The sequence below is a fragment of the Dreissena polymorpha genome, chromosome 9 (assembly GCF_020536995.1).
Source record: "Dreissena polymorpha isolate Duluth1 chromosome 9, UMN_Dpol_1.0, whole genome shotgun sequence".
Taxonomy (NCBI): Eukaryota; Metazoa; Mollusca; class Bivalvia; order Myida; family Dreissenidae; genus Dreissena; species Dreissena polymorpha.
In genome coordinates this window covers 102800349-102826400 of record NC_068363.1, presented here as the reverse complement: position 1 = coordinate 102826400, position 26052 = coordinate 102800349, and the positions used below count along the sequence as shown (strand labels likewise).

At 37.9% G+C, this 26052-nt stretch overlaps 2 protein-coding genes across 3 annotated transcripts in view; one reads left to right on the top strand and one right to left on the bottom strand.

The window, feature by feature from the left end:
* The window catches only part of LOC127844550 (WD repeat-containing protein 88-like), a 32378-nt gene extending 20549 nt beyond the window's left edge, over nucleotides 1-11829 (top strand). For both annotated transcript variants that reach the window (XM_052374901.1, XM_052374900.1), the window contains exons 5-10: nucleotides 437-563; nucleotides 2376-2560; nucleotides 7817-7899; nucleotides 8408-8476; nucleotides 9455-9547; nucleotides 10345-11829. In XM_052374901.1, coding sequence (XP_052230861.1) covers nucleotides 437-563; nucleotides 2376-2560; nucleotides 7817-7899; nucleotides 8408-8476; nucleotides 9455-9547; nucleotides 10345-10485 — 698 coding nt within the window. In that variant the 3' untranslated portion in view covers nucleotides 10486-11829. The remainder of the gene's footprint in view (nucleotides 1-436; nucleotides 564-2375; nucleotides 2561-7816; nucleotides 7900-8407; nucleotides 8477-9454; nucleotides 9548-10344) is intronic.
* An 8714-nt stretch (nucleotides 11830-20543) lies between these two features.
* LOC127844549 (neuronal acetylcholine receptor subunit alpha-6-like) lies at nucleotides 20544-22088 on the bottom strand. Its single transcript, XM_052374899.1, has one exon. It carries the CDS (start codon nucleotides 22035-22037, stop codon nucleotides 20772-20774), a length of 1266 nt encoding a protein of 421 aa, XP_052230859.1. The 5' UTR covers nucleotides 22038-22088; the 3' UTR covers nucleotides 20544-20771.
* Between the last annotated feature and the right edge of the window lie 3964 nt (nucleotides 22089-26052).

Genomic DNA, 26052 nt, shown 5'->3' with positions numbered 1-26052 from the left:
TACTTGATCATTTCTATTAAGGCACAACACATCTACTTAATTCTACCTTCTTTAAGCTTTGTGTATGCATTTTTACCACTTATAGTTACAGGTCTTATTACATTAAAGCAAGTATTTATGCATTTCTTCAAATGTTGTTATGTGAATTTTCAAGCCTTACAGACTATTCTTTTATTTTTGAATACATTATAATCTTAAGAAACACTTCACGGCTCCCATATTTTGTCTGTGAGTATCTCATGTTGTATGTGGTAGCTGTTGTTATGTCTGTTCACACAACTGGTCTCGTCAATTGCTATTGTGAAAAATGCGATATTATTTAAAGAGGTAAAATATTGCTTCTTGAGAGTTAAATCAAAGATTGACATCTGCTACATGCATTGGTCAGCTATCTAGTAAAATCTATTAATAGACTTATTTGTGGAAATGCCTTCAGATCTCCACAGCAGTTCAATCACGAGTGTCATGTTTGCACCAGATGATGACAAGGTGATCACCACGTCCATGGACAGGAGGACCATGTTCTTTGACCTGAAAACTAGGAAGGTCACAATCACACTCGAGTATGTGCGCCTATGTTTATCAGGACTGTCTATTGCCCAATCGCATTGCCAAATTTTTTAACTAATGTGAAATATGTTCAAAAACCTACTCACCTGGTAGATTTTTTTATGTATTTATGGACTTCTTGTTCTTAGCATCATCTCTGAAGTATGATTGGCTTGTTTATGAATGCATCTTAAAAAAGTGGTCGCTCCAGTTATTAACGGCTGTGTTTATACTGGGCAAAAGTAATTAACTTGAACTGAATGAACTGAGAATACTTTTTGAAGGCTTGAACAAAGAAAGGTTTGTCTCTGGTTTCATGCCTGAAAAAAGTTTGGTTAGTTGAAAGGATTTTTTTTAATGTATATTTTAATGAAGACTTAAATTGATAAATTGACCATAGTCATAAAATAAAAGTACCGTAATAACTCTATGTTTTCGGACACTCGAAGTTTTCGGACACCCCTGTTTTTAGCAATACAGCGCTATTTTACCAAATTTCGGTCCTGTTTTCGATATCTAATGACACTTCGATCATGGGGTTTTACAACCGGATTAACATCATAAAACATTGCAATTGCATGCCTGAGGGCAACGGACCATTACATTTGCGTTATAGGGTAAATAACGTTGTAAACCGGTCTTAAACAATGGTTTCGCCCAATAGCATAAGCGTTATGACAATTACCAGGGATAGGGCCAATTAGCAGTTCAATTATCTACCGCAATGGTACTACCCATTCTCAGTAAAATAACTGTGACAAATACTAAACGCTTCAAAGTTTGGTGCACCCTATTGCAAGTTTTACGAACAATTGAAGGTGTTAGACAAGAAATATTGGAAATGAAAAAACAAAGAATTCATAGTTTGCTTTTTTATTGCGTTAATTACAGGTTCGTACTAGCGAGTATCGGTACATCACATGCTCATCGTTGAACTCGTTGGTCAAAGTACAACCTTGTAGTATTTTTCTGTCAAATAAATTAACCATTTAAAATTATTTAAAATGCAGTGCACACATATATAACTGTAATTTATACTATACGGCATGGTATTTTACAAGCGCGTGCTATTAACGGTAGTCATTGATACAATTTACTCTATTTTCGGACACTTCAATTTTCGACTCTAAGTTTTCGGACACCTGTATTTTGTGATTTTTTTTCGTATCTAAGTTTTCGGACACGAACAAATTTAATTATTTTTAAGTGTCCGAAAACATAGAGTAATTACGGTAGATTTTAATGTCTCGTATTTGTTGGGTGTCATTGTATGAAATGTATAACAGCTTTGGGGCAAAAGTGATTAACCTCTTCTGAATTATTTTTCAAATGTATGAATGTCAAATAAATTTCTAATCTGCTATGAATCTGCCGAATAAATATTTCACATCTATGAATGTCAAATAAACTTCTAATCTGCTATGGATGGCTTGTAAGGCATTTCTAGGTAGGGTTAGTGTTAAGGCCAAGCCAATAAACTTTTTGTTTGCAACACTTACCGCAATCTTTTACTATCCGTAATATTTTTTTGTCCTCTATTTAAGTTAAAATAAGCAAAAAACATGTCTGAAAAACATCAAATGATGTCATCAACTTAAACAAAATGATGTCAATTTACTGGCTGTATAAGATACTCATAGGGACAACACTTTTTGCTGAGACTTCTTTTATAAAAAAATTTTAGCCGAAAGTGTTGCCCTGATTAGCCCGTGCAGATTCTCAGGGTAATATCAGAAGAAATTTATTGCAAATTCAGTTTTTAAAAGATTTTAAAAGGGTATCTCGCAAGTTTCACCTAAACTAAGAATTTCCCATCTATATTCCAGGGGCCACATTAACATTGTATCGTGTTGCGACATGACAAAGGATGAGCGCAGGTTTGCCACTGGTGCCTGGGACAAGAACATGTGTATCTGGGACATCGCGACAGGCACATACCGCTCCAAGGGACCCGTGAGACTTAGCGCTGCTCATGAGGGGTCCATCACCTGCTGTAAATTCAGTCCTGATGGTAGGTCACATGTCGTAGGGACTTAAATGGATTGTAGCTGAAATGTGATAGAAACTTTTATGAGTAAATAGATTTTGGCACAGAATAGAAACATAAACTGCTGTAGATTTAATCAACTATGATTTACTTGCTTTGCAAACCCTTTTAAACTGCATTGCTACAACCCAATGCACAATGTCTTTACAACCCTGAGCACTATGTCACTGCAACACTGAGCACTATGTCACTACAACTCTGAGCACTATGTCACTACAACTCTTGAGCTCTATGTCACGTTAACCCTGGGCACTATGTCGCTACAACCCTGAGTACTATGTCACTACAACTCTTGAGAACTATGTCACTACAACCCTGATCACTATGTCACTACAACTCTTGATCTCTATGTCACTACAACTCTTGAGATCTATGTCACTACAACTCCTGAGCACTATATCACCACAACTCTTGAGCACTATGTCACTTCAACCCTGGGCACTATGTCGCTACAACTCTGAGCACTATGTCACTTCAACTCTGATCACTATGTCACTACAACCCCGAGCACTATGTCACTACAACTCTTGAGCTCTATGTCACTACTACCCTGGGCACTATGTTGCTACAACTCTGTGCACTATGTCACTACAACTCTGAGCACTATGCTACTACAACTCTTTAGCACTATGTCACTACAACTCTGAGCACCATGTCACTGCAACCCTGATCACTATGTCAGTGCAACCCTGAGCACTATGTCACTACAACTCTTGAGCTCTATGTTACTACTACCCTGGGCACTATGTTGCTACAACTCTGAGCACTATGTCACTACAACTCTTGAGCACTATGTTACTACAACTCTGAGCAATATGTCACTACAACTATGAGCACTATGTCACTACAACTCTGAGCACTATGTCACTACAACTCTGAGCACTATGTCACTGCAACCCTGAGCACTATGTCACTGCAACCCTGAGCACTATGTCACTACAACTCTGAGCACTATGTCACTAAAGCTCTGAGCACTATGCCACTACAAGTCTGAGCACTGTGTCACTACAACTCTGAGCACTATACATCTATAACTCTGAGCACTATGTTTCTACAACTCTGAGCACTACGTCACTAAAACCCTGAGCAATATGTCCCTGCAACCCTCAGCATTGTCACTGCAACCCTGAGCACTATGTCACTACAACCCTGAGCACTATGTCACTGCAACCCTGAGCACTATGCCACTACAACTCTGAGCACTATGTCACAACAACTCTGAGCACTATGTCACTACAACTCTGAGCACTATGTCACTACAACCCTGAGCACTATGTCACTACATTTCTGAGCACTATGTCACTACAACTCTAAGCACTATGTCACTGCAACCCTGAGCACGATGTCACTGCAACCCTGAGCACTATGTCACTACAACTCTGAGCACTATGTCACTACAACTCTGAGCACTATGTCACTACAACTCTGAGCACTATGTCACTACAACTCTGAGAACTTTGACACTACAACTCTGAGTCTTATGCCGCTACAACTCTGAGCACTATGTATCTACAACTCTGAGCACTATGCCACTACAACTCTGAGCACTATGTCACCACAGCCCTGAGCACTGTATCACTACATCTCTGAGCACTATGTCACTACAATTATGAGACCTATGTCACTGCAACCCTGAGCACTATGTCACTGCAACCCTGAGCACTATGTCACTACAACTCAGAGCACTATGTCACTGAAACTCTGAGCACTATGTCACTACAACTCTTGAGCACTATGTCATGACAACTCTGAGAACTATGTATCTACAACTCAGAGCACTATGTCACTACAACTCTGAGCACAATGTCACTGCAACCCTGAGCACTATGTCACTACAACTCAGATCACTATGTCACTACAACTCTGAGCACTATGTCACTACAACTCAGAGCACTATGTCACTACAACTCTGAGCAATATGTCACTACAACACTTGAGAACTATGTCTCTACAACTCTGAGCACTTTGACACTACAACTCTGAGTCTTATGCCACTACAACTCTGAGCACTATGTTTCTACAACTCTGAGCACTATGCTACTACAACTCTGAACACTATGTCACCACAACCCTGAGCACCGTATCACTACATCTCTGAGCACTATGTCACTACAATTATGAGACCTATGTCACTGCAACCCTGAGCACTATGTCACTGCAACCCTGAGCACTATGTCACTACAACTCAGAGCACTATGTCACTGAAACTCTGAGCACTATGTCACTACAACTCTTGAGCACTATGTCATGACAACTCTGAGAACTATGTATCTACAACTCAGAGCACTATGTCACTACAACTCTGAGCACAATGTCACTGCAACCCTGAGCACTATGTCACTACAACTCAGATCACTATGTCACTACAACTCTGAGCACTATGTCACTACAACTCAGAGCACTATGTCACTACAACTCTGAGCAATATGTCACTACAACACGTGAGAACTATGTCTCTACAACACTGAGCACTTTGACACTACAACTCTGAGTCTTATGCCACTACAACTCTGAGCACTATGTATCTACAACTCTGAGCACTATGCCACTACAACTCTGAGCACTATGTCACCACAACCCTGAGCACTGTATCACTACATCTCTGAGCACTATGTCACTACAATTATGAGACCTATGTCACTGCAACCCTAAGCACTATGTCACTGCAACCCTGAGCACTATGTCACTACAACTCAGAGCACTATGTCACTGAAACTCTGAGCACTATGTCACTACAACTCTTGAGCACTATGTCATGACAACTCTGAGAACTATGTATCTACAACTCAGAGCACTATGTCACTACAACTCTGAGCACAATGTCACTGCAACCCTGAGCACGATGTCACTGCAACCCTGAGCACTATGTCACTACAACTCTGAGCACTATGTCACTACAACTCTGAGCACTATGTCACTACAACTCTGAGCACTATGTCACTACAACTCTGAGCACTTTGACACTACAACTCTGAGTCTTATGCCGCTACAACTCTGAGCACTATGTATCTACAACTCTGAGCACTATGCCACTACAACTCTGAGCACTATGTCACCACAACCCTGAGCACTGTATCACTACATCTCTGAGCACTATGTCACTACAATTATGAGACCTATGTCACTGCAACCCTGAGCACTATGTCACTGCAACCCTGAGCACTATGTCACTACAACTCAGAGCACTATGTCACTGAAACTCTGAGCACTATGTCACTACAACTCTTGAGCACTATGTCATGACAACTCTGAGAACTATGTATCTACAACTCAGAGCACTATGTCACTACAACTCTGAGCACAATGTCACTGCAACCCTGAGCACTATGTCACTACAACTCAGATCACTATGTCACTACAACTCTGAGCACTATGTCACTACAACTCAGAGCACTATGTCACTACAACTCTGAGCAATATGTCACTACAACACGTGAGAACATGTCTCTACAACTCTGAGCACTTTGACACTACAACTCTGAGTCTTATGCCACTACAACTCTGAGCACTATGTTTCTACAACTCTGAGCACTATGCCACTACAACTCTGAGCACTATGTCACCACAACCCTGAGCACTGCATCACTACATCTCTGAGCACTATGTCACTACAATTATGAGACCTATGTCACTGCAACCCTGAGCACTATGTCACTGCAACCCTGAGCACTATGTCACTACAACTCAGAGCACTATGTCACTGAAACTCTGAGCACTATGTCACTACAACTCTTGAGCACTATGTCATGACAACTCTGAGAACTATGTATCTACAACTCAGAGCACTATGTCACTACAACTCTGAGCACAATGTCACTGCAACCCTGAGCACTATGTCACTACAACTCAGATCACTATGTCACTACAACTCTGAGCACTATGTCACTACAACTCAGAGCACTTTGTCACCACAACTCTGAGCAATATGTCACTACAACACGTGAGCACTATGTCACTTCAACTCTGAGCACTATGTATCTACAACTCTGAGCACTATTTCACTACAACTTAGAGCACTATGTCACTACAACCCTGGGCACTATGTCGCTACACATCTGAGCACTATGTCACTGCAACCCTGAGCACTATGTCACTACAACTGTGAGTAAAATGTCACTACAACTCTGAGCACTATGTCACTACAACTCTGATCACTTTGTCACTACAACTCTTGAGCACTATGTCACTGCAACTCAGAGCCCTATGCCATTACAACTCTGAGCACAATGTCACTGCAACCCTGAGCACTATTCACTACAACTCTTGAACACTATGTCACTGCAACTCTGAGCACTATGTATCATCAACTCTTGGCACTATGTCACTGCAACTCAGAGCACTATGTCACTACAACTCAGAGCTCTATGCCACTACAACTCTGAGCACAATCTCACTGCAACCCTGAGCACTATGTCAATACAACTCAGAGCACTATGTCACTACAACCCTGGGCACTATGTCGCTACAACTCCGAGCACTATGTCACTGCAACCCTGATCACTGTCACTACAACTCTGAGCACTATGTCACTACAACTCTGAGCACTATGTCACTGCAACCCTGAGCACTATGTCACTACAACTCAGAGCACTATGTCACTACAACTCTGAGCACTATGTCACGGCCACCCTGAGCACTATGTCACTACAACTCTGAGCACTATATCACAACAAGTCAGAGCACTATGTCACTACAACTCAGAGCACTATGTCACTACAACTCTGAGCACTATGTCACTACAACTCAGAGCACTATGTAACTACAGCTCTGAGCACTATGTCTCTGCAACCCTGAGCACTATCTCACAACAACCCAGAGCACTGTGTCACTACAACTCTGAACACTATGTAATTACAACCCAGAGCACTATGTCACTACAACCTAGGGCACTATGCCACTACAACTGTGAACACTAGTCCTTTTGAACATTATGTCAGTACAACCCTGAAAACTATGTTACTACAACCCTGAATACTATTCCACTACAACTCTGAGCACTATGTCACTACAACCTAGGGCACTATGTCATTACATTCCTGAGCACTATGTCAATACAATCCTGAGCACTATTTCACTACAACACTGAGCACTATGCCACTACATCTCTGAGCACTATGTCACTACAACCATGAGCACTATGTTATTACATTCCTGAGCACTGTCACTACAACCCTAAGCACTATATCACTACAACTTTGAGCACTATGTTGGTGATTTCAGGTGGGATGTTGGTCTCAGGCTCCTGTGATAACAACCTCGTGGTCTGGGACATGGAGAATGAAATACAGAAAATAAAACTGCAGGTCAGCACATTTCTCTTCTTTTCTCCAGCGTGGGCAGATGAAATCAACTTAAATTGAACAGCTCTCCGGGAAAAATGGGTTTCATGCATGTGCAGAAAGTGTCAGCCCAGATTATTTCATGCAGTCCGCAGACTTTTTTTGCTGTAATAAAATTTTTCGTTTCAAGGAAGTCTCTTCTCAATGAAAATCCATATTCAGCGGAAAGTGTGGTCCCTGGTTAGCCTGTGTTGACAGCAAAGGCTAATCTGAAATGACACTTTACGCACATGAATTATGCCCACTTTTCCCAGAATCAGTCTCATTTGATTATGCATGTATATGTGATTCTGTTTTTATGTGATATCATACTCAATTTTTTTATATATGTGGTCCACTTTAATTATAGTCAGAATACAAAAGATACGCTTTGCATTAGTGTGTAAAGTGAATAATACAACTTTTTTTTAACATGGAATATGTCTCTGTCTGTATGTGATGTCATACTGAATGCTATGATTGTCCACTTCAGGGTCATTCAGGCTGGGTGGAAGATGTATGCTTCAGTCAGGACCAACGATGGCTCATGTCTTGTGCAAGGGTAGGGAATAATTCATCTGATCCTCGCTCTGGGAAAACACTTAATACCTGTGCATAAAGTGCTGTCCAATACCTGTGCATAAAGTGTTGTCCAATACCTGTGCATAAAGTGTTGTCCAATACCTGTGCATAAAGTGTTGTCCAATAACTGTGCATAAAGTGTTGTCCCAGATTAGCCTGTGCAGTTAGGCTCATCAGGGAGGACACTTTCTGCTTTTATGGATGTTTTTTGTTTAAAGGAAGTTTCTTCTAGCAAAAATACAGTTCTAGCGGAAAGTGTTGACCCTGATAAGCATGTGCAGACTGCCCAAGCAGATCTGGGACGAGACTTAAACCTTTACCACTTAGATACGTATTTTCACAAATTTTTAGTCCCTTAGAAAGTACTATTAAATTGAAGACCTTTCTTACTTGATTCAAGTTAAAGGTTTCATCTGCAAACCTTAGATACTGATGAGCAGCAAACAGCATAAAACCTGAACAGACTGCAAGTGACTCGCAGGCTGTTCTGGTTTATGCCGTTTTCACATAGCCATTTGCACGTTGCTTCTTAGTGGGAAAGGGTTAATGTGCCTGCTTTAAGGCCTGTTTTCCAGGTGTGAGACTCATATGACACCATTATCCCATCATCATGCTTGCATTGACAAAATAACCACTCATGAAGTTAACTCATTACAAACCTATTTCCACTTTGTTGAAAACAGCAAACATTTGCCTTTTTTTCACATCATCTTCTTTAATGTCAATTGATGTTTTATTTATTTTTATGTAATTTTTCCTTGTTTATTTTCATCATAATAAGTCTGGGAGCATTCTAAAGAACTAAGAACCAAGTACTAGTACTGATGTCTTATTCGAAATTCACAAATGCCATGAATTGTTTTGATACATGCCATAGTTTAGGGATGAATATTGTTGATATGCACCTTATACATGATCAAAAAGTCACTCAAAAACTACAATGTGTTACATTTTTTAGGATCAAACTGTTCGCCTCTGGAATATTGAAGACTCAGACAAAATCCCAATAGTGCTGGAGAAGAAGCGAGCAGTAGGAGTCAAAATACAGAAGGTATTTTTTAACCCTGTACCACCCAGATACGCACATTGACACGTGTGTAGGCCCTTTAAAAATCAAATTAAATTTAAGATTTTCTTGCAAGATTCAAGTTTGAAAGGTATCATTTTCATTTTCACCCTAAGATACTGAGATTATTGCAGGATTTTCATGTTTTCTGCTAGCTAAAGAAACTTCAGCGTACAGTTTATATAGTATTGACATATCTGTATAAAGTCGCGCCTGTCAAAATCACAAAAAGCGACATTTAAAGTTATGGTTTCTGCTGGTTGCATATAGACGTTTTCAATTGCTTCAGAACTGGAAAGGATTCTCTCAGTAGTAGACATAATTGTAAAAAGGAATATATTGAAATTTCCGTCAGTCAATTTATTCATTGCAAATGCCTGTCATGCTAAAGAAGAACATGTGTGTGAAAATTTGATGCACACAAAAAAGCTCCAGCTTCACAATTTTACAAATGCCAAAGCCTCTATGCAAGATTAGTTCTCTCAATTTACTTTAAAAAAACTCAACAAACTTATTGTTTAAATAATGAAATTAGCAGAGTGTGTGTTTAGAAGTTTATGAGGTCCATCCCACCTATCGTGCTAAAATTGTATCCTGTGAACCAGATGTTACAGTGATTCTGATTGGTTGTACATCTATTGCAGTGTGAGCAGTGTTGTAATTCGTTCTCATTGGCCCAGATGTTACTGTGATTCTGATTGGTTGTATTGTAGTGTGAGCAGTGTGGTGAGGAGTTCTCATTGGCTCAGTTGTAACAGTGAATTTGATTGGTTGTATTGCAGTGTGAGCAGTGTGGTAAGCCGTTCTCATTGGCCCAGTTGGAGGACCATTCAGACATCACAAAGTGTGTCTTTTGTCGTGTGCACAGCTCAGACCTCTACCTACAAAACATGAAATCTGGACTCTCCGAGAATGAAACTTAGGGACTCTGAAATAAACCATGCTCTGGAAAAACAGGGTTTAATGCAGATGCGTAAAGTGTTGTCCCAGATTAGCCTCTCCAGTCAGCACAGGGTAATCAGGGACAGCACTCTCCACCTAAACTGGATTTTTGCTAAGAACATACTTCCTGTAAACAAAAATACCATGAAAGGGATAAAGAGTAGTTCCTGTTTAGCCTGTGCATACCGAACAGGCTAATCTTGGACGACTTTTTACGCACATTCATTAACCCCTGTTCTCCCACAGGGCGGCCAACATGTATTGTTTACTTTTGTAGAAAACGAAAACGTTTTTGAGAAAACAGTGGAATTTAAGAACATCAGTGTCCTATTTTTTTCTTGAAATGAAAGTCGCATCATTTATTTTGAGCACAGCCTTGACCTCCAGCTGCACAACATGCCAGCTGGACTAAAAAAATTGAAACTTGAATATGGAAATTAAAAAATTTAATCAAAGGAGGGTGGAGCATACCTGCACAACATAGACATGTAAAGAGGACACAACATTTTCATGGTTTATCACTTAATACTTGGGATCAGGAGATTTCTGATTTCGATCTCCCCTCAGGCGGCCTTCTCTTGATCTTTCCAAAGACACCAAGTACTGGCTCTTCTCTGGTAAAGGTTATAACATTTGGGTATGGCAGACAGGCAGCTTTGTTTAAGAGACTTTTTTTGGTCAATTAGTGCTGTTTGCATTAACTAATCTTTATAAAACACAAAGCAACCTGCATGGAAACCAAGCTTTGGATTGTATTTGGGTCATGGCCAAGGTAAATTTACTTAATAAAGTAACAACATTTTGCGCTTGACGACTTGAGTTTTTATGAAGATATTTCATTCAGAACCCATAAGGTGAATATTGAGGTCATTGTTACTAGGAATATAATGACAGCAAACAGGTGGCTTAAGGTAAATAACTTTAATATACATTTACCAATGAAACTCGAAATATTGTGAGCTTGCATGAAAATATTGCTTCAGAATGCTTTAGGGCATGTTAGGTCAAGGTCAAGGTCACTGTTTGCTCAACAGTTTCAGCTCAATAACTCGAGTGCGTAAGTAGCCTCCATGAGGACCTATCTGGCATTGCAGTTGGGGCCATTCAGGTTTAGGTCAGCTTGAGACTCCTGGTCATGCTCGCTCACACTTATGCATCATTTAATGCTATGAGCTTGATGATGGCAAACTGTGATATTTGTGATTTATGATAATTTTTATTTAGTACCGTATGTGCTTTTATTGTGTATGTTTATTCATGTTTTTGACATGTGTTGGATTATTTATGTAAAGTATTGTTTAAAATATAATTCAAAGCTGTTAAAACCTTTGTTATGCCTTTGCTTTGTCAGATATCGTTTACAAATGTATAAGATGTGCGTTTTAATATCTGCGCTAATTGAACTTACAAAACGATTGCTGATTGAATCTTTGGAACACATCATGTTAACCCATTTATGCCTAGTGGACTCTTCTGACCTTAAAGGTTAGATGAGTCAATTTCCTATTAAAGGGGTTTCTGGTATATTTTTTTCTATTTTTATAATATTTCTTACAGAAATTCCTTTAATAGCAAACAGCGTAGACCATAATGAGACGCCGCATTATGCGGAGTCTCATCTGGGTCTTCGCTGTTTGCCAAGGCCTTTTTTGTAGACGCTATGCATAAATGGGTTGCAAAGGAGACATAAAAGAGCGTGTCAAAGTGACTACTAGAGTTTATAAAACGAAAATTACAGAAGATATGTATTCCTAATAAAATGTGCATAAGTCTGTTTATCACAAGTGTCTATCTTCAACAGCTTATTAGGTCACTTTAACATCTGTGTATGTACATAAGTACAACGTTTCCGTATGAGCAAATATTTATAGAAAATCAACTAGCATTGCTAAATGTCCGTTCTTTATGCGCATATTTATTAATAATAAACTCAAACGTTGTTGGGTCCATATGTATATTGATATTGACTGCACTTGCCTACATGTCATTTTGTATGTTCGCTATTCGCATGTGTGTTAAAGTGAACACGACGCAGTCAATTTACATAAGACCGTATACATTTACACAATAAAGCCTCTTTTCGTATTCCGCACACATGTGCAAAATAAGGGCTCTTTTTATATTCCGTATTCATGTACACAATTATGACTTTTTATATGAGTCTCGCTGCGGGAAAACGGGGCCTGATTCATGTGCGTGAAGTGTCGTCCGACACTAGCCTGTGCAGTCCCGTAGTCCGCACAGGCTAAGCAGGGACGAAACCTTTCCATCTTAACTTATTTTTAATAAGAAGAGACTTCCTTTAAACGAAACATCATTAAAGCGGAAAGTGGGGTCTGCACAGGATCATCTAGTATAACACTTTACGCACAAGAAATAAGCCCCGTTTTCTGAGAGTGCAGCTCACATAATTTTACATGAATACACTCTGAAGACGCTGCGGAAGCTCTGGTGTACTGGGGGCTTTGTGTGAGCTGGTGTCGGGAGGGTATACCACTGACGACACTTTTTTAACGTGTTAATGTAAAACACGCTTTGACTGCCTTCGGCTGTCTAACGCAGATTTGGACCCTCATATTGAACTATGGAAACATATGGTAATGGAAAAAATTTACCACACACGTAGACTCGAGTGAATACAATCCGCATGATGGGTATCCAATCAAGACGTCTGAAAGTTCATTTGCTACTTGGAAGCTAACGACACAGGCTGCTGGGAGCCGAACCCCAAAAATGAAGCGAAACTTAAACAATGGTCCAAGGTTTATTTAACGTTTAACATTTTGAGATAGTTTTGCACACAAATTTCGTATACTTTGGAAATAGGGAATACAATGATTGCTTCAAGACACTAAGCTTGTACTCGTCGAATATTTTTTTTGGTTTTAATCGTGTAAGCAAATACTTATTGATGCATAATAAAATGTTTTGTTGACAAAATTAGTATGCAAGACAGAGTTATTCAAATACAAAAACAACATGTGAACACTAGTGCTGGTTTCTTTTGTTAAAAAGATGCACCATATTTGGGCATGACTCATTGAAGCTTACGGATGTGTGAACAGAAGTGTAATGTTGAATGGCAAAAATATCCATATATTTACATCGATTCATTTGTAAATAAATTTCCAAAAAAGACAATTGATGAGTAATATAGTTTTATAACTTTATATTCTATGTATACATAGTACAATATCTTACACGTCGTAAGTGTTAAACACAGTTATCATTGACAATGTAAACAGAGAAAACTTATATACACGTGAGTTTGAACTAATATTTATATGCATGGAATAAATTAAATACATGTATTCAAGTTACGAAATTCTACAATATTCTGTTTAATATTTTGGATCATAGTGTCCGGGAAAGACTGCTATATGTTAATTAACGTACCCCTTCACCCCACGATATAACGTTTTTAGCATCGCAAAATTTGACGCGCTTGCGTTGAGGAACGTTTGACACACTAACACATCTGCTTGCTGTTCAAGAGGTAAGCTGCACCATTGTAAGTTAAAGTATAACCCGCAAGTTTGAATGACGAGTCCAATCGTGCGCGCAACGTGGGGTTATTATACAGGCAGAAGAAAAGTAAATGATCAGCAATATTGTCACACCATCTTGAGCACTTGTGACACTGTTCCGCGTACACTCTTGATAGCATACGCCCCATCGCTCTATTTACTGAATTACCAATGGGCAGCAACTCTGGATGAGTTTTTTAAATTGCATAAATTGCCACAATTGAGTTACCGTCCTTCGGCAATAACTCGGACAAACCTGGTCTTTGAGTGCATATTGCCGAGTATCTGGCTTCTCTGAACGGATTTGTCACGTGCCTCCAGAGGATGCTCCTCCACTGCTTTTTTGAAGCATTTTTGAAGCATGAACAAAGCATATATCGCAGTGTGCATGAACACATAAAGCAAGCAAGCAACAAAAGCAAATTTTAGCGACTATGTTTAGCAACTATGTTTGATCCATGCAATAGGAACAGCGGCAACTCTCTCCGTCCAATGAGCTAACCAAACTGGAGAACTGATTGAAATGTACCTGGTCCCTAAAATGTTGGGGCAGAGAGTTCCACAGCTTGGCAGCCCCGAAACGGAAAGAGTTAACGCCGTATCTTGATGTTCTTACTAGGCGGATTTCAGCAGTTCTGGTGTATCTAAAAGAATAGGAATTAGATTTAAGATTTACGAGGTCTTGAAGATAAATGGAAGTTTGATTATTTACTATTTCAAATGTTTCTAAAATAATTGATCTTAGTCTCCTAATTTACAATGAATGCAATGTTGACCTTTTCAATAGATCATCATAAATTGAAACATAATCGTCATAAACGAATCTAAATGCTCTTTCTTGATTTTTTCCATTTTCTTTGTATTCAATTCTCCACAGCAATGCGATACTTTAGGGCAATAGTTTACCTAATTAACAAAGGTGTTTTCCAATTCTTTTCAAAACATTTAATTGCCTTGAGGCGTTTTTTTACAATTGTTAGATATATGGCTATTAAATTTCAGTTGAAAGTCAATTGTGACCCCTAATATCTTTACTTCTTCATCTCATATGATAGTAGAGATCTATGATTATTTCCAAGATTGAAGGATATATTTTGTTCTCTAGATTCTTTGTCCAATGGCAATTCTCTGACATTAATCTGGATCGGCTTGCATTTTATTGTTTGAAAACCAAGCTATTAATGTTTTGCTATCTTCTTCAAGAGTATTAACAACGTCTGTAAAATTATGTCCTGAATAATAAATGGTATTATCGTCAGCATAGTTATACAAGCGTCTATTTGATATAAAATAAAACATGTCGTTTATAAAATTGTTAAATAGAACCGGTCCAAGAATAGATCTCCGAGGAACTCCTTTGTATAAGTTAAGTTATAAGTTAAAAACTGACTATTGAAATTTCTCATACGGACACACTGTTTCCTATGCAAGAGGTAACTTTTCAACAAATAAGTTGAGTGTTCGGACATACCATAAGCTTTAAGTTTTAACAGTATCAAGTCGTGAGGGAGACAATCGAACGCTTCAGATAGGTCAATTAAAATTGCAGCAACAAATTTATTTTCACCCATGGATTTTTTCCAATCTTCTTTTATTTTTCAAAGTGCAGTTTGGCAACCATAGCCTTCCTAAAAGCAGATAAAAAGGATTCAAATGATTGTTAAAATATGTTGTTAAATTGTTCATTTATGGATTGTTCGAAGATTTTGGGTAAAATACTAACTGGTCTGTAATTAGCTTTATCTAAATTACTATTTTTATGTAATGGTTTTACTTGAGCTATTTTGAGTTTATCCGGGAATGTCGAATGACTGATACTGAGGGTATCATAGAGATGCGATGGTGATTTTCATTAGCTGTTAGGGATTCATTTCCTATGTTTTGTGCCACGTTTACAAAAAAAGTGATTGAAAATTTCTCCGACTTGTTTTTGGTTTGTAATGAGCCTGTCATTTTCGTATAGAATAGTGTCTTTATTTATATTACTGCCTGTGTTTGTTGAAGGGTTTGACAGTTTTCCAGAAATCCTGAGATTTGCAGCCCCCTGTACACCTTTCAATGAAGTAGTTATTTTAAGATTTACGTCGTATTTTTGGTTACAAGATTTCTTCGTTGCCTGTAATTTTCCAAGTATTGTGTGTGTGTTCTTGTTATTTTAATATTTAATATGAAGCATTCTTTTTTATATATTGCACTTTTTAATTGTTTATATTATGTATGGCACTGGTTTCTTTTGGACTTTTTTCATTTTAACTGATGCATCCTTATCAGCTTCATTTAAAAAGTATTCCTCAAAAGTATTATACAGTTTATTTACATCTGGTTCGTTATAGTCAACAAATGAAAATTGTGTTTCTAACTCAGTTTGAAATGAAAAGATATCAATTTTTTTAAACTTCTGTAATTTCGATATTCTTGCCTTTTAGCGGGTATGCTATGTTTTAGCTCACACCAGTCAGGTTATGAACATCACTTAAACCACAATTAAAGTTACAAGTTTTCACTCAAAGTTCTGGTTTACTTGTTAGGATAACATCTACCAGACTTAGGTCTGCATTTTAGTAAAACAAGTATGATCTGTAATGACATTTTCTAGGCTAAATACACCTATATCAAGTAATGGTTGATTTTTACTATTTTTTAATAACATCATAATTTAAATCTCCGATCAGTAACAAATGGTCATATTTTTTATGCATTTATCCAGGATCAAAGTACAATCTTTTTGAAATGTTTCATTGTCTAATACTGGTGGTTTGTAGCAGACAAGAACTATCCATTTGATTTTATCAAGTGTAACCTCTATAGAAATAGATTCTATGTTATTGAATTCTAGATTATTCTTTCCGTCACATGCAATGTCAGACCTAATATATGCGGCTGTACCTCCTCTGTGTTGGTTTCTATCAGCTCGCCATATGTGGTACCGGTAATTATCAACTTCAAATTCTGCATGTGTATTGCGTCTAATCATGTCCATATAATGTCCATCATATCAACCGGCAATGCAAGCATGCATCTGTACAGGTCAACAAGTCTGTTATATTCTGTGAAACAAATCCTAGGTCGGTATCAGCCTCATTATTTGTCCCACTTGCCTGCAGTAACGTTGAGATATTATCGTTATTTTCATTCACTGCATTAGTAAAGATGACGTCACTAGAAGCAGTAATGGGAACTTTCACCTCCGTGTTGACCTGGAGCGACAACGGTTCGTACTCGATGTATGCGCTACTATCCATGATCCTCGATCACGGATATTGTTATCATTAACCCGTTATAGCCTTGGGCAATGTGGAATTAGCACTCTATCGTAACCCACATGTATATCACCGTGTAACGTTATTTAAAATAATTATCAATTCAAAACAAGCAGGAGACACAGGAAAAAACTAAAAACGCATACTATCGCTTACTTTTGTGTCCAGTAATATCCAGCCAATAATTCTCCCAGAGTCACATATACTTTCATCAACTTTTCACACACTTTTCAGATCTTAATCACAGTAGAACACGGTAAAATCCACAAAGTTCACTGACAAAAACAAATCACGTCCTTCTCCTCCGGAAATGGAAGCCAGTAGTTAAGTTTTCTTTAAACAGAGAATAATTTTGGAATAGCAGGGCCAGGCTTAAAATGGTCGGAAGGGGGCTCATTTTTCTTGCCAAACCAATTTCATACATACATAATTATGTAGTATCTTTTATTTTTACGTACACAAGTTTGCAGTAGAAATATATGTATACATAATAAGTAATTGTCATTCCCTGTATGTTGTATATTATGCAAATACCAGCATTTATGTGTATAAAATGGAAATACATTGTTTAATGCACTTTGTGTTTATTTACAAACCGAAAAAATATGAAAAGACCATTATCACATCCCCGACACCGAATTTTGTAGGAGTTGACACCCTTCTTTGCGAGAATGAGTCTAACGATGTGCAATAACCTAAACATACGTTATTATTTAAAATGTTAAGTGTGTAAAATAAGCAATACAATAACTCAATTGTGTGCTAATGAGCAAAAGCAATTTTAATGACACGTGTATGCCCAAAGGTCGGATAGATTTTGGCAATCAGCAAAACCAAAACAACATTGACGTCATTGTCTTTCGAACTTAAATATGTTAAATTCATTTAAGGTATGTTTGATCATAGATTCAAATATCACATTATAATAAGTTCGCGTCAAATTCACATACTGTGTGTAAAACAAAGGGAATCACGGGTTATATAAATATGCCATTTTTAACCACACGGTTGACGTGAACAGAGTTGATGCTCGTTAACAGCCCTCAATAAAGTCCAAAGATTTTAGCGATTCATCATTACGCACACACGTCTATCAGGAGGAATTCAATCGAGTAAAAAAAAATCAAAACCCAGAGAGATGGGTGAAATGAAAGCACAGAGCGTGTTTTTTTCTACGAAGGTCTATTTAAAATTGCTATATGTATAACATCCATCTTGCGACATATGTAACGCCGCAATATGATTGCAGCTGATAAACAACTCAAACATTAAGTATTTACATGTTATTGCTGTAATACTGTAATACGTATATGTCTGATTTTGTTGCCGGATTCTCAATATTAAAAACCTCGTTTACCGCAAGCGACGCACGAAGGCCCTAACTCTTCCAACAGTCTGAAAGGGACTTGTTCACAGATTGACGAAAAGTCTATTTTCCTTATCTGCAATCTAGTACAATATATCATGGACCGAAATTTAAATAAGAACAATTGTTTGATCATTATTTTGAAAGAATATGATATTTAGAACATATTGCAATTGTTATTCGTTAATTACGGTTATTATTTTTCGCATTGAGACAAAACTGGCGTTTCTCTTTTGTAAAATATACATTGATTATTTATAATTAGAACGCGGTGAAAATAAAATAAATGTGACTTGCTCGTTCAAGCCCTTAAAGTGTGGCGGTGCGAATCTATTCATAACCAAACATATAATAGATAATTGTAATATTGCCCGATTGTTCCTTCGTATGCAAAGTAATGTTTGAAAAATATAGCAACTAATCAAATTACTTGAAAAGTGGAAAGTTTGCTATAAGTTCAAAACAAATAATAAAAAATTGCTTCGTATTCCACTTCAGCATGGACATTCAGAGTTTATTAACCGTTTGAACTTATTTACGTGCCACTGATCCCAAGAGAATAAACCAATCAACGTAAATCAACCAAGGACGCTCCCAAACCCGAATGAAAAAAGGGAGGTGGATTGAACATAGGTCCAGCTATCATCTTTCTTCTTTGGGTGTTAAATAAGTGCGATGTTCATCGTAGCTTTTTGTTATTGATGCATAGAAATAAAAAAAATCAAATATTATACACTTAATAGGGTATTAACAGCCGAAACACTTACTGCACCCGTAATGTGTTAATCCGTATTGTAGTTATCGTCAATAGCGACGATAAATTATGTTTAAGAAAAATGTCTCTATATAGACTCGATTGTTGTTGTTGTTTACCTGATATTGGCATTTCCATGTTTGCTCAAATGTGTAACACTCAGTAATTAATTACATATGCAATAAACTACAAAACAAACATGTCATACGGTGGCTGAACGAGGACTTTGGTGATAGAGCTTAGAAAATGAAAAAGTTGTATAATGTAAGTTTTATTAGTATTGAATAAATAAGTATTGAATAAATAAGTATTAAATGAAGTCTTTATCTTCCAATCTTTCATAAAACGTTATCGAACAAGAAAGTCAATAATGTGCGCTGTAAACTTAGCGTAAACTTAGAATAGACGCACATCGCTTTGTTTTTAAAGATACTTATTTTGATCTCCTACTGTGTCATGATGTTTATGCAGCAAACATCATATTGAAAAAAATATGACAAATCCGTATTCAAATCAGTAACTTATCAGTAACTAATAACATTATTGAAATTTCGTTATACACTCCTTGCAATCCTTTATATTATATATATATATATATATTAATACATGTATCAGATATTTAATGACTTTTGCGCAGGTCTACTCTAATAGGGCATTTTAAAATAACATTTTTTGTTTTATTATTTAAGAAATAATTTTGTTTGAATTCCATCGCTGTATTAACTTTCTGGAAAAATTGCTCAGAATGTGTATGGACAACAGCGTCACTGAAATAACTGCGTTATTATCACATTTTAGTGAGTGATTAGAGTCTTTTTTCAAACGTGTTGTGGTTTTTATGAAAAACTGTTAGCTAAACTTGAAAGTGAAACCTCCATTGACATATCATGCGTCAGCGAGCAAGTCACACCTTAAGTGTTGAGCATTGCTTCACATGAAAAACTTTATCTTTGTCGAAATTTGAATATTGAACTTCAATGTTTTCATTGTTTGAAACAAAATCTTTATAGCAATTTACAACAATGTATTATGTGAACGCTTGAATAATGCATATAACCCGCACACAATATATGAAGATGATATACAAGTGTTAATTTCTAAATGATATATTCACATATTTAAGACTGGACATAACATGCAACAAATCAATGATAAGCTAAAAGAATCGAGGTCTATGCAATCCACTTATATAAGGCACATGGTCATATATTTCGCAGTTTGGATCAATTTTAATTCACCAACGAGACATTATTAAAAGTAAATTTATGACTAATATTATTTTCTAGAGTCGATGATAAAATAGAAAATTTGCAAATATGTTACTTTGATATGTTAACTTTGTCACCGATCTTGTCCTTGCCTATGCCCCGCCGACCAGAACACCAAGGAAAACGGCGAAACTAAGAAACGAATAAAAGATGAACAGAACAAAGAAAATAGTGTCCAGAAGGGAGCTGAACTTCTTCCATGTGATTTTCTTAGCGTCCACGGAATTCACGGGCATGTCGAGTTCATCAGGTTTCGTCTTCATTTCATTAAGAGTTAGGACATTTTTATCCGTCGCAAAGCCGTGCGATGCTGGACTCACTGGTTTTCCGCCACAACCTCTGCACGTCAGGGCGAGATAGAAGGATACAAAAAATTTTGGCATCGAGGCATCGTCGTCTTTTGCGTGCAAGCGCATGTTCAGGATCACAGCTACAATTATAAGAGAACTGTAGGCGAGGTCGACCAAAAGTTTGTAGAAGATAAGCGGAGTTGGGTCTGAGGACTGCGGCAAGGTAGACATGATGATTGTCATGTAGACGGCGATGGAAAGCAGCGTCGTGATGCTGTAGCCAATCCTCTCGCCAGATTCGGGTATCAACAAAAACACAAACGCATTAAGAGTACCAAGAAATAAAATTGGTAAAAGAACGGTAACGACTGCATAGACCGGCTTCCTGCGCAGATTGAATGTGAAGAACACTTCTTGTTCCTCGGACCCTGTCGAGATATCTGCCACACTCACAGACGTTGATTCCAAAGTCCACATAGAGTTACCATGATACAATGTTAGATCTATTGACTCTGTCCTCCTCATTAGATATACTTCTGTTTGGTAGTAACCCAGTGCCATGAAGGATGTGTTGCAAGACTGAAGGTCGAAGGGATAGTACTTGACATTTACATCGCACGTGCTTTCTATCATTACCCCCTCTAGATATTCTACTTCTCCACCGGACCAAATCCGCGCTTTACTCTGAGTATTTGCTAAATAGGTTCTGTCCGTCGCAGGCGACACGAGAATCAGCTCCGGGAACCAAATCTGTTTCAACGGAACAGTCAACTTTGTCAAACCCCCGTAACGCAACGGGTCCCAGCCTAAACGGTAGTCCTCCCATATCATAAGGAAGCCTGCGGTGTAGGATATAGATCCCTGAACTTCATCAAATTCCATGATTGATTTCAGGTACATTTGTAACGATACATTGACTGGAGATAGTTGATCGACTGCCGGCCTAATGTTGACATTGTAGTCTTGCGATAGGTCCGTGAGAAGATTCTGTGTGTCAGAAACATTCGCTGCTCCAACTTCCTTTCCTGCTAGCAATGCCAACAAAATAATTATCATAAACGCCATCATTGAAAGAGTTTTATCGGAGCGAACACGGCCAACCACCGGAAATATCCAAACGGTGGCTACTACGGCTTGTCAATCCTTTTCCAAAAGCTTTTCGTTTTCACGCATCGTCATGTGAGAATATTCCTGATTTATGATTTAGGGAAATCGATTTATATTTAAATTTGAAATTCAATTCATCCAAATTTAATTTTACAAATATATCTTTTAAAAGTACAAGCCTATTTATTCAACAAAGACTATTAATATACTAGTGTACTCCCACCAACGTACTTTATTTATAAACCAGTTTAATCGTGATTTTCAGCGCATGACGGATAGACAAAAGTACTGTCAATTGAATTTCAAAATATTCGATACGATCTTAAAAGCATATCTCATTTCCCGATAGTGTGTCTTTTAAACCGAAAACCGAACCCAAAAAACGTGAATTGTTCTCTTATTTATGTTGGTTATGACAGTAATTGGCGAATTATAACGTATGTATTTTTCTTTTATCTTCTTCAACAAAAGGACAGCCTTTGTAATGACTACGGTCCTTATCCTATAGAAATGTTTATGCGAGTATTCTAAAGAACGTCGTTCAATATGGTAGAGTAACAGATGAGTGATCATTCTAATTTCTCCATATACGTGATACATTTAAAAACGCACGGCTATATATATAAACAGGTCAGACAAAGCAACTCTGTCAACCTATAACATTACACGTTTGTACCTTGTCTGTAGATTCATCTCATCTCACCTCCGCCTGTGGTAGCCTTTGGCCGATCAGCTTTGCCCCAAGTCTCGGTGCCAGGTGTTTCAAGACCGCACTCTCTTCCTCTTTTCTTTGTGGTTGCAGATCAGAGATCGCCTTGTCGTATAAGATGCGTTGGTGATATCGTTGGTAATCGTGTCTCGCAAACGCAGGTCAACTCTCTAGATACACTCGTAAAGAGGCTGTTGGACCTGTAAATTAATTGCGGAACCCAACAACAATATCCATCAAATCTTAAGAATCTTCCTAGGTCGGTGTTGATGAAGCCCTGGATTGTCTTTATGTATTTAGCGGTCGTTCTCCAGGTCACTTCCCCCATAGTGTAGTATTGGCTTCACGATGGTATTGAAGACGTTGATGAATATCGCAATTGATCCCCATATATTCCTTAACTGATGGAAGGATGCTCACGCTTTTCCGATGCGGGTTCATACGTAAGAATCGTTCCTATATGGTTGTCAACAATGCTGCCGGGATAGGTGAAGCTTTCTTCCTCGCCTTGGACTGTGGTGGTTGTGGAATTGGATTCATTAGCCACGAACACCTTGCTATTCCCTTTGTTCGTCGGCAAAGTCGAGGTCGTACATCTGTTTCCAAAGTATCCACTGGACTCCGATTGTCGTCGAGGTGTATGGCCAGCATGAACAGGAAAGATTAGAGTAAGCAGCCTAGCCGCAATCCGGACCATTCTTCGAAGGCGTCGGTGAGCTGTCGGTCGTAAAGGATTATGTAGGTATTCCCTTCATGAGACTTCCTGATGGTCTTTGCGATCGTTTTTGGCATTGCTTAGTGTGTCAATAATTTATAGTGGGACTGTCGGTCAATACTGTCGAAAGCTTTCTCATAGGCGATGAAGTTAACCCTTTCAGTGCGGGAACCGGATTTTGAAGGCCTTTGCAAACAGTTTGGATCCAGATGAGACGCCACAGAACGTGGCGTCTCATCTGGATCCAAACTGTTTGCTATTCGGATAGTATTCTTTGAAAAAAATCGAAGAAAATGCTAATTTTAGAAATTCAGCAGGCGACATTTTAGCAGACGACAAATTTCCCAGCATGCAAAGGGTTAATGTAGAGGGGTGAGTTCTACTACAGGATTTCCAAAAGTTTGCACATGGTTAAAATCTGATCCGTGCACTTCCTCTCTTTTTGGAAGCCGGCGTGTTGGTCACGGAGATGCGAGTCTACAGCACACTTAATTTGATTCAGCAGGATGCGATTCAACGCTTTTCCTGGGATGGAAAACAGCGTTATCCCCCAGTGGTTGGAGCAGGAATACAGATCGCATTTCTTGTGGAGCTTTATGAGATATCCTTCTTTTCACTATGTTGCTATTTCTTTATGGACATGGTGTAAAGGAAATAACATGGAAATAAATACTAAAAAATCACTAAAATAATTCAATTTCACTGTCGAAACGCAGAACTCTCAAAAGCCGTCTTCTTTTGCTGTGAGTCAAATATTGAATACACAGGCCATTACAGGTATCTGGGACTCGTACTGACATAACACTAAGACTTTAATATTACCGTTAAATCTGTTGCTTAATAAGCAACACGTACCCCTCGGGTTACTCATCTCCAAAGATAAAGCGTTTGGAGGAATGCCGTTTAATATCTTCAACAAGCTCTACGGTACTTTGTATGGCCGATCATCAGCTACTACGCCGCTATATTGGGAAATTCTCATGCATCAACGCTGTACAGCTCCGCGCAGGAAGATACTCTCTTGGCGTCGACAGGTAAACACAGAATGCGGCTGGCGATATGGGCTGGGAACCTCCATCCTGCGTCGATGGAAGTGCATATTGGGACAATATTACTATTTCCGCTGTGTGAATATGGACAGCACACGACTGAACAAACGTGTTTTGTTTGGTCGTATCGTAACCGCTAACATTTAAAAAATATTCACATAAACATAGAAAATACATTCGGAGTATCGATCAAGTAGTGACTCTTATGTTTGCAAAATATATAAACAGTTGGAAAGCAAGTAATAACACAGCAAGAGGCGGACGGAATTATTTCAGAACTTATATGACATATTACACTAGTTTTGAGACTGAACCCTATCTTAAATGTTATGGTATGTCAAGAGTAAGAAGAAGTGAATTAGCTAAATATAGATGCCCGTCTGCAACCCTTAGAATAGAAACAGGCAGATACGAGGGAGTACCCGAACATGAACGGACTGGCTTTCACTACCTCACATATATAGACAATGACGAATATGTGCTAATGCACTGCAGCTTGTATGACATAATGCGCCAATATATGTTTGATAATATTATGAATATTAAACCTAGTTTCTTAACGCTATATACTTCAGATCAATTTTGTCAGTTAATGTCTAATGAGTCCTTTGTTAAGTACACTGCGAAAGCCTGCAATGAGATTTTAATACATCGTAAAAACTATTTATATTTATGATACGTTTACACTTTTATCTAATATCGTACCTTTTGAAAATGTTTAAATGATGTTTATGTTACAGTAAATCTGCCCATTGTCGCATGTAACTCGAGTTGGGGGGTGTACAATAATGGTATATGTTTTAACTTAACTATTTTTTGTTCCGTTCAATATATTTTATTTCCTCGTCGATATGTGTGTATGGGTCGAGGGCATTCCACACCGTACATAGCTAAGAAACAATATATGCATATTATAACTTATTTTATACGTAATACAATCAACAGCTTTTACATTATAATATAAGCAAATAATGTTATTAATAAACAATTGATTTTAAGTCTCTTATCAAAACTACTGGAAAATGGGTTACAACAGTTCACGTTCTTTTCTTTTACGCAAGTCATTAAAATAATTAATTTTACTTAGTACTTGACAATGTAAGGACAGGTACGATTTTGCTGCTGTAAGAGTTGGTCGAGTTTTGTTCATTTTACAATTATAAATAAACATTTTTATAAAACCAAAAAATAAATTTAAAGGACCACTTGAATTTGACTGTGCCAATATAAAGGAATGCATATTGAGAAAGTTCGAAAAGTGATTACATCCAGAAAACAATTGTTTGATTAACTGATTGACATGACTACATTCCCAAATTAAATGTTGAATAGTTTCACATTCAGTTTCACTAAAGGTGCAGTAGGCTGTAGTGGCGTGGCCAATTTTAAATTGAAAATAGTTTGTACATAAAATTCGATGTATAGTTCTAAATTGAAATCACTGTAAATTGGTATCCCGTGTAATACGGAAAGGCATATCAAAAATATGTCGCCATTCATTTG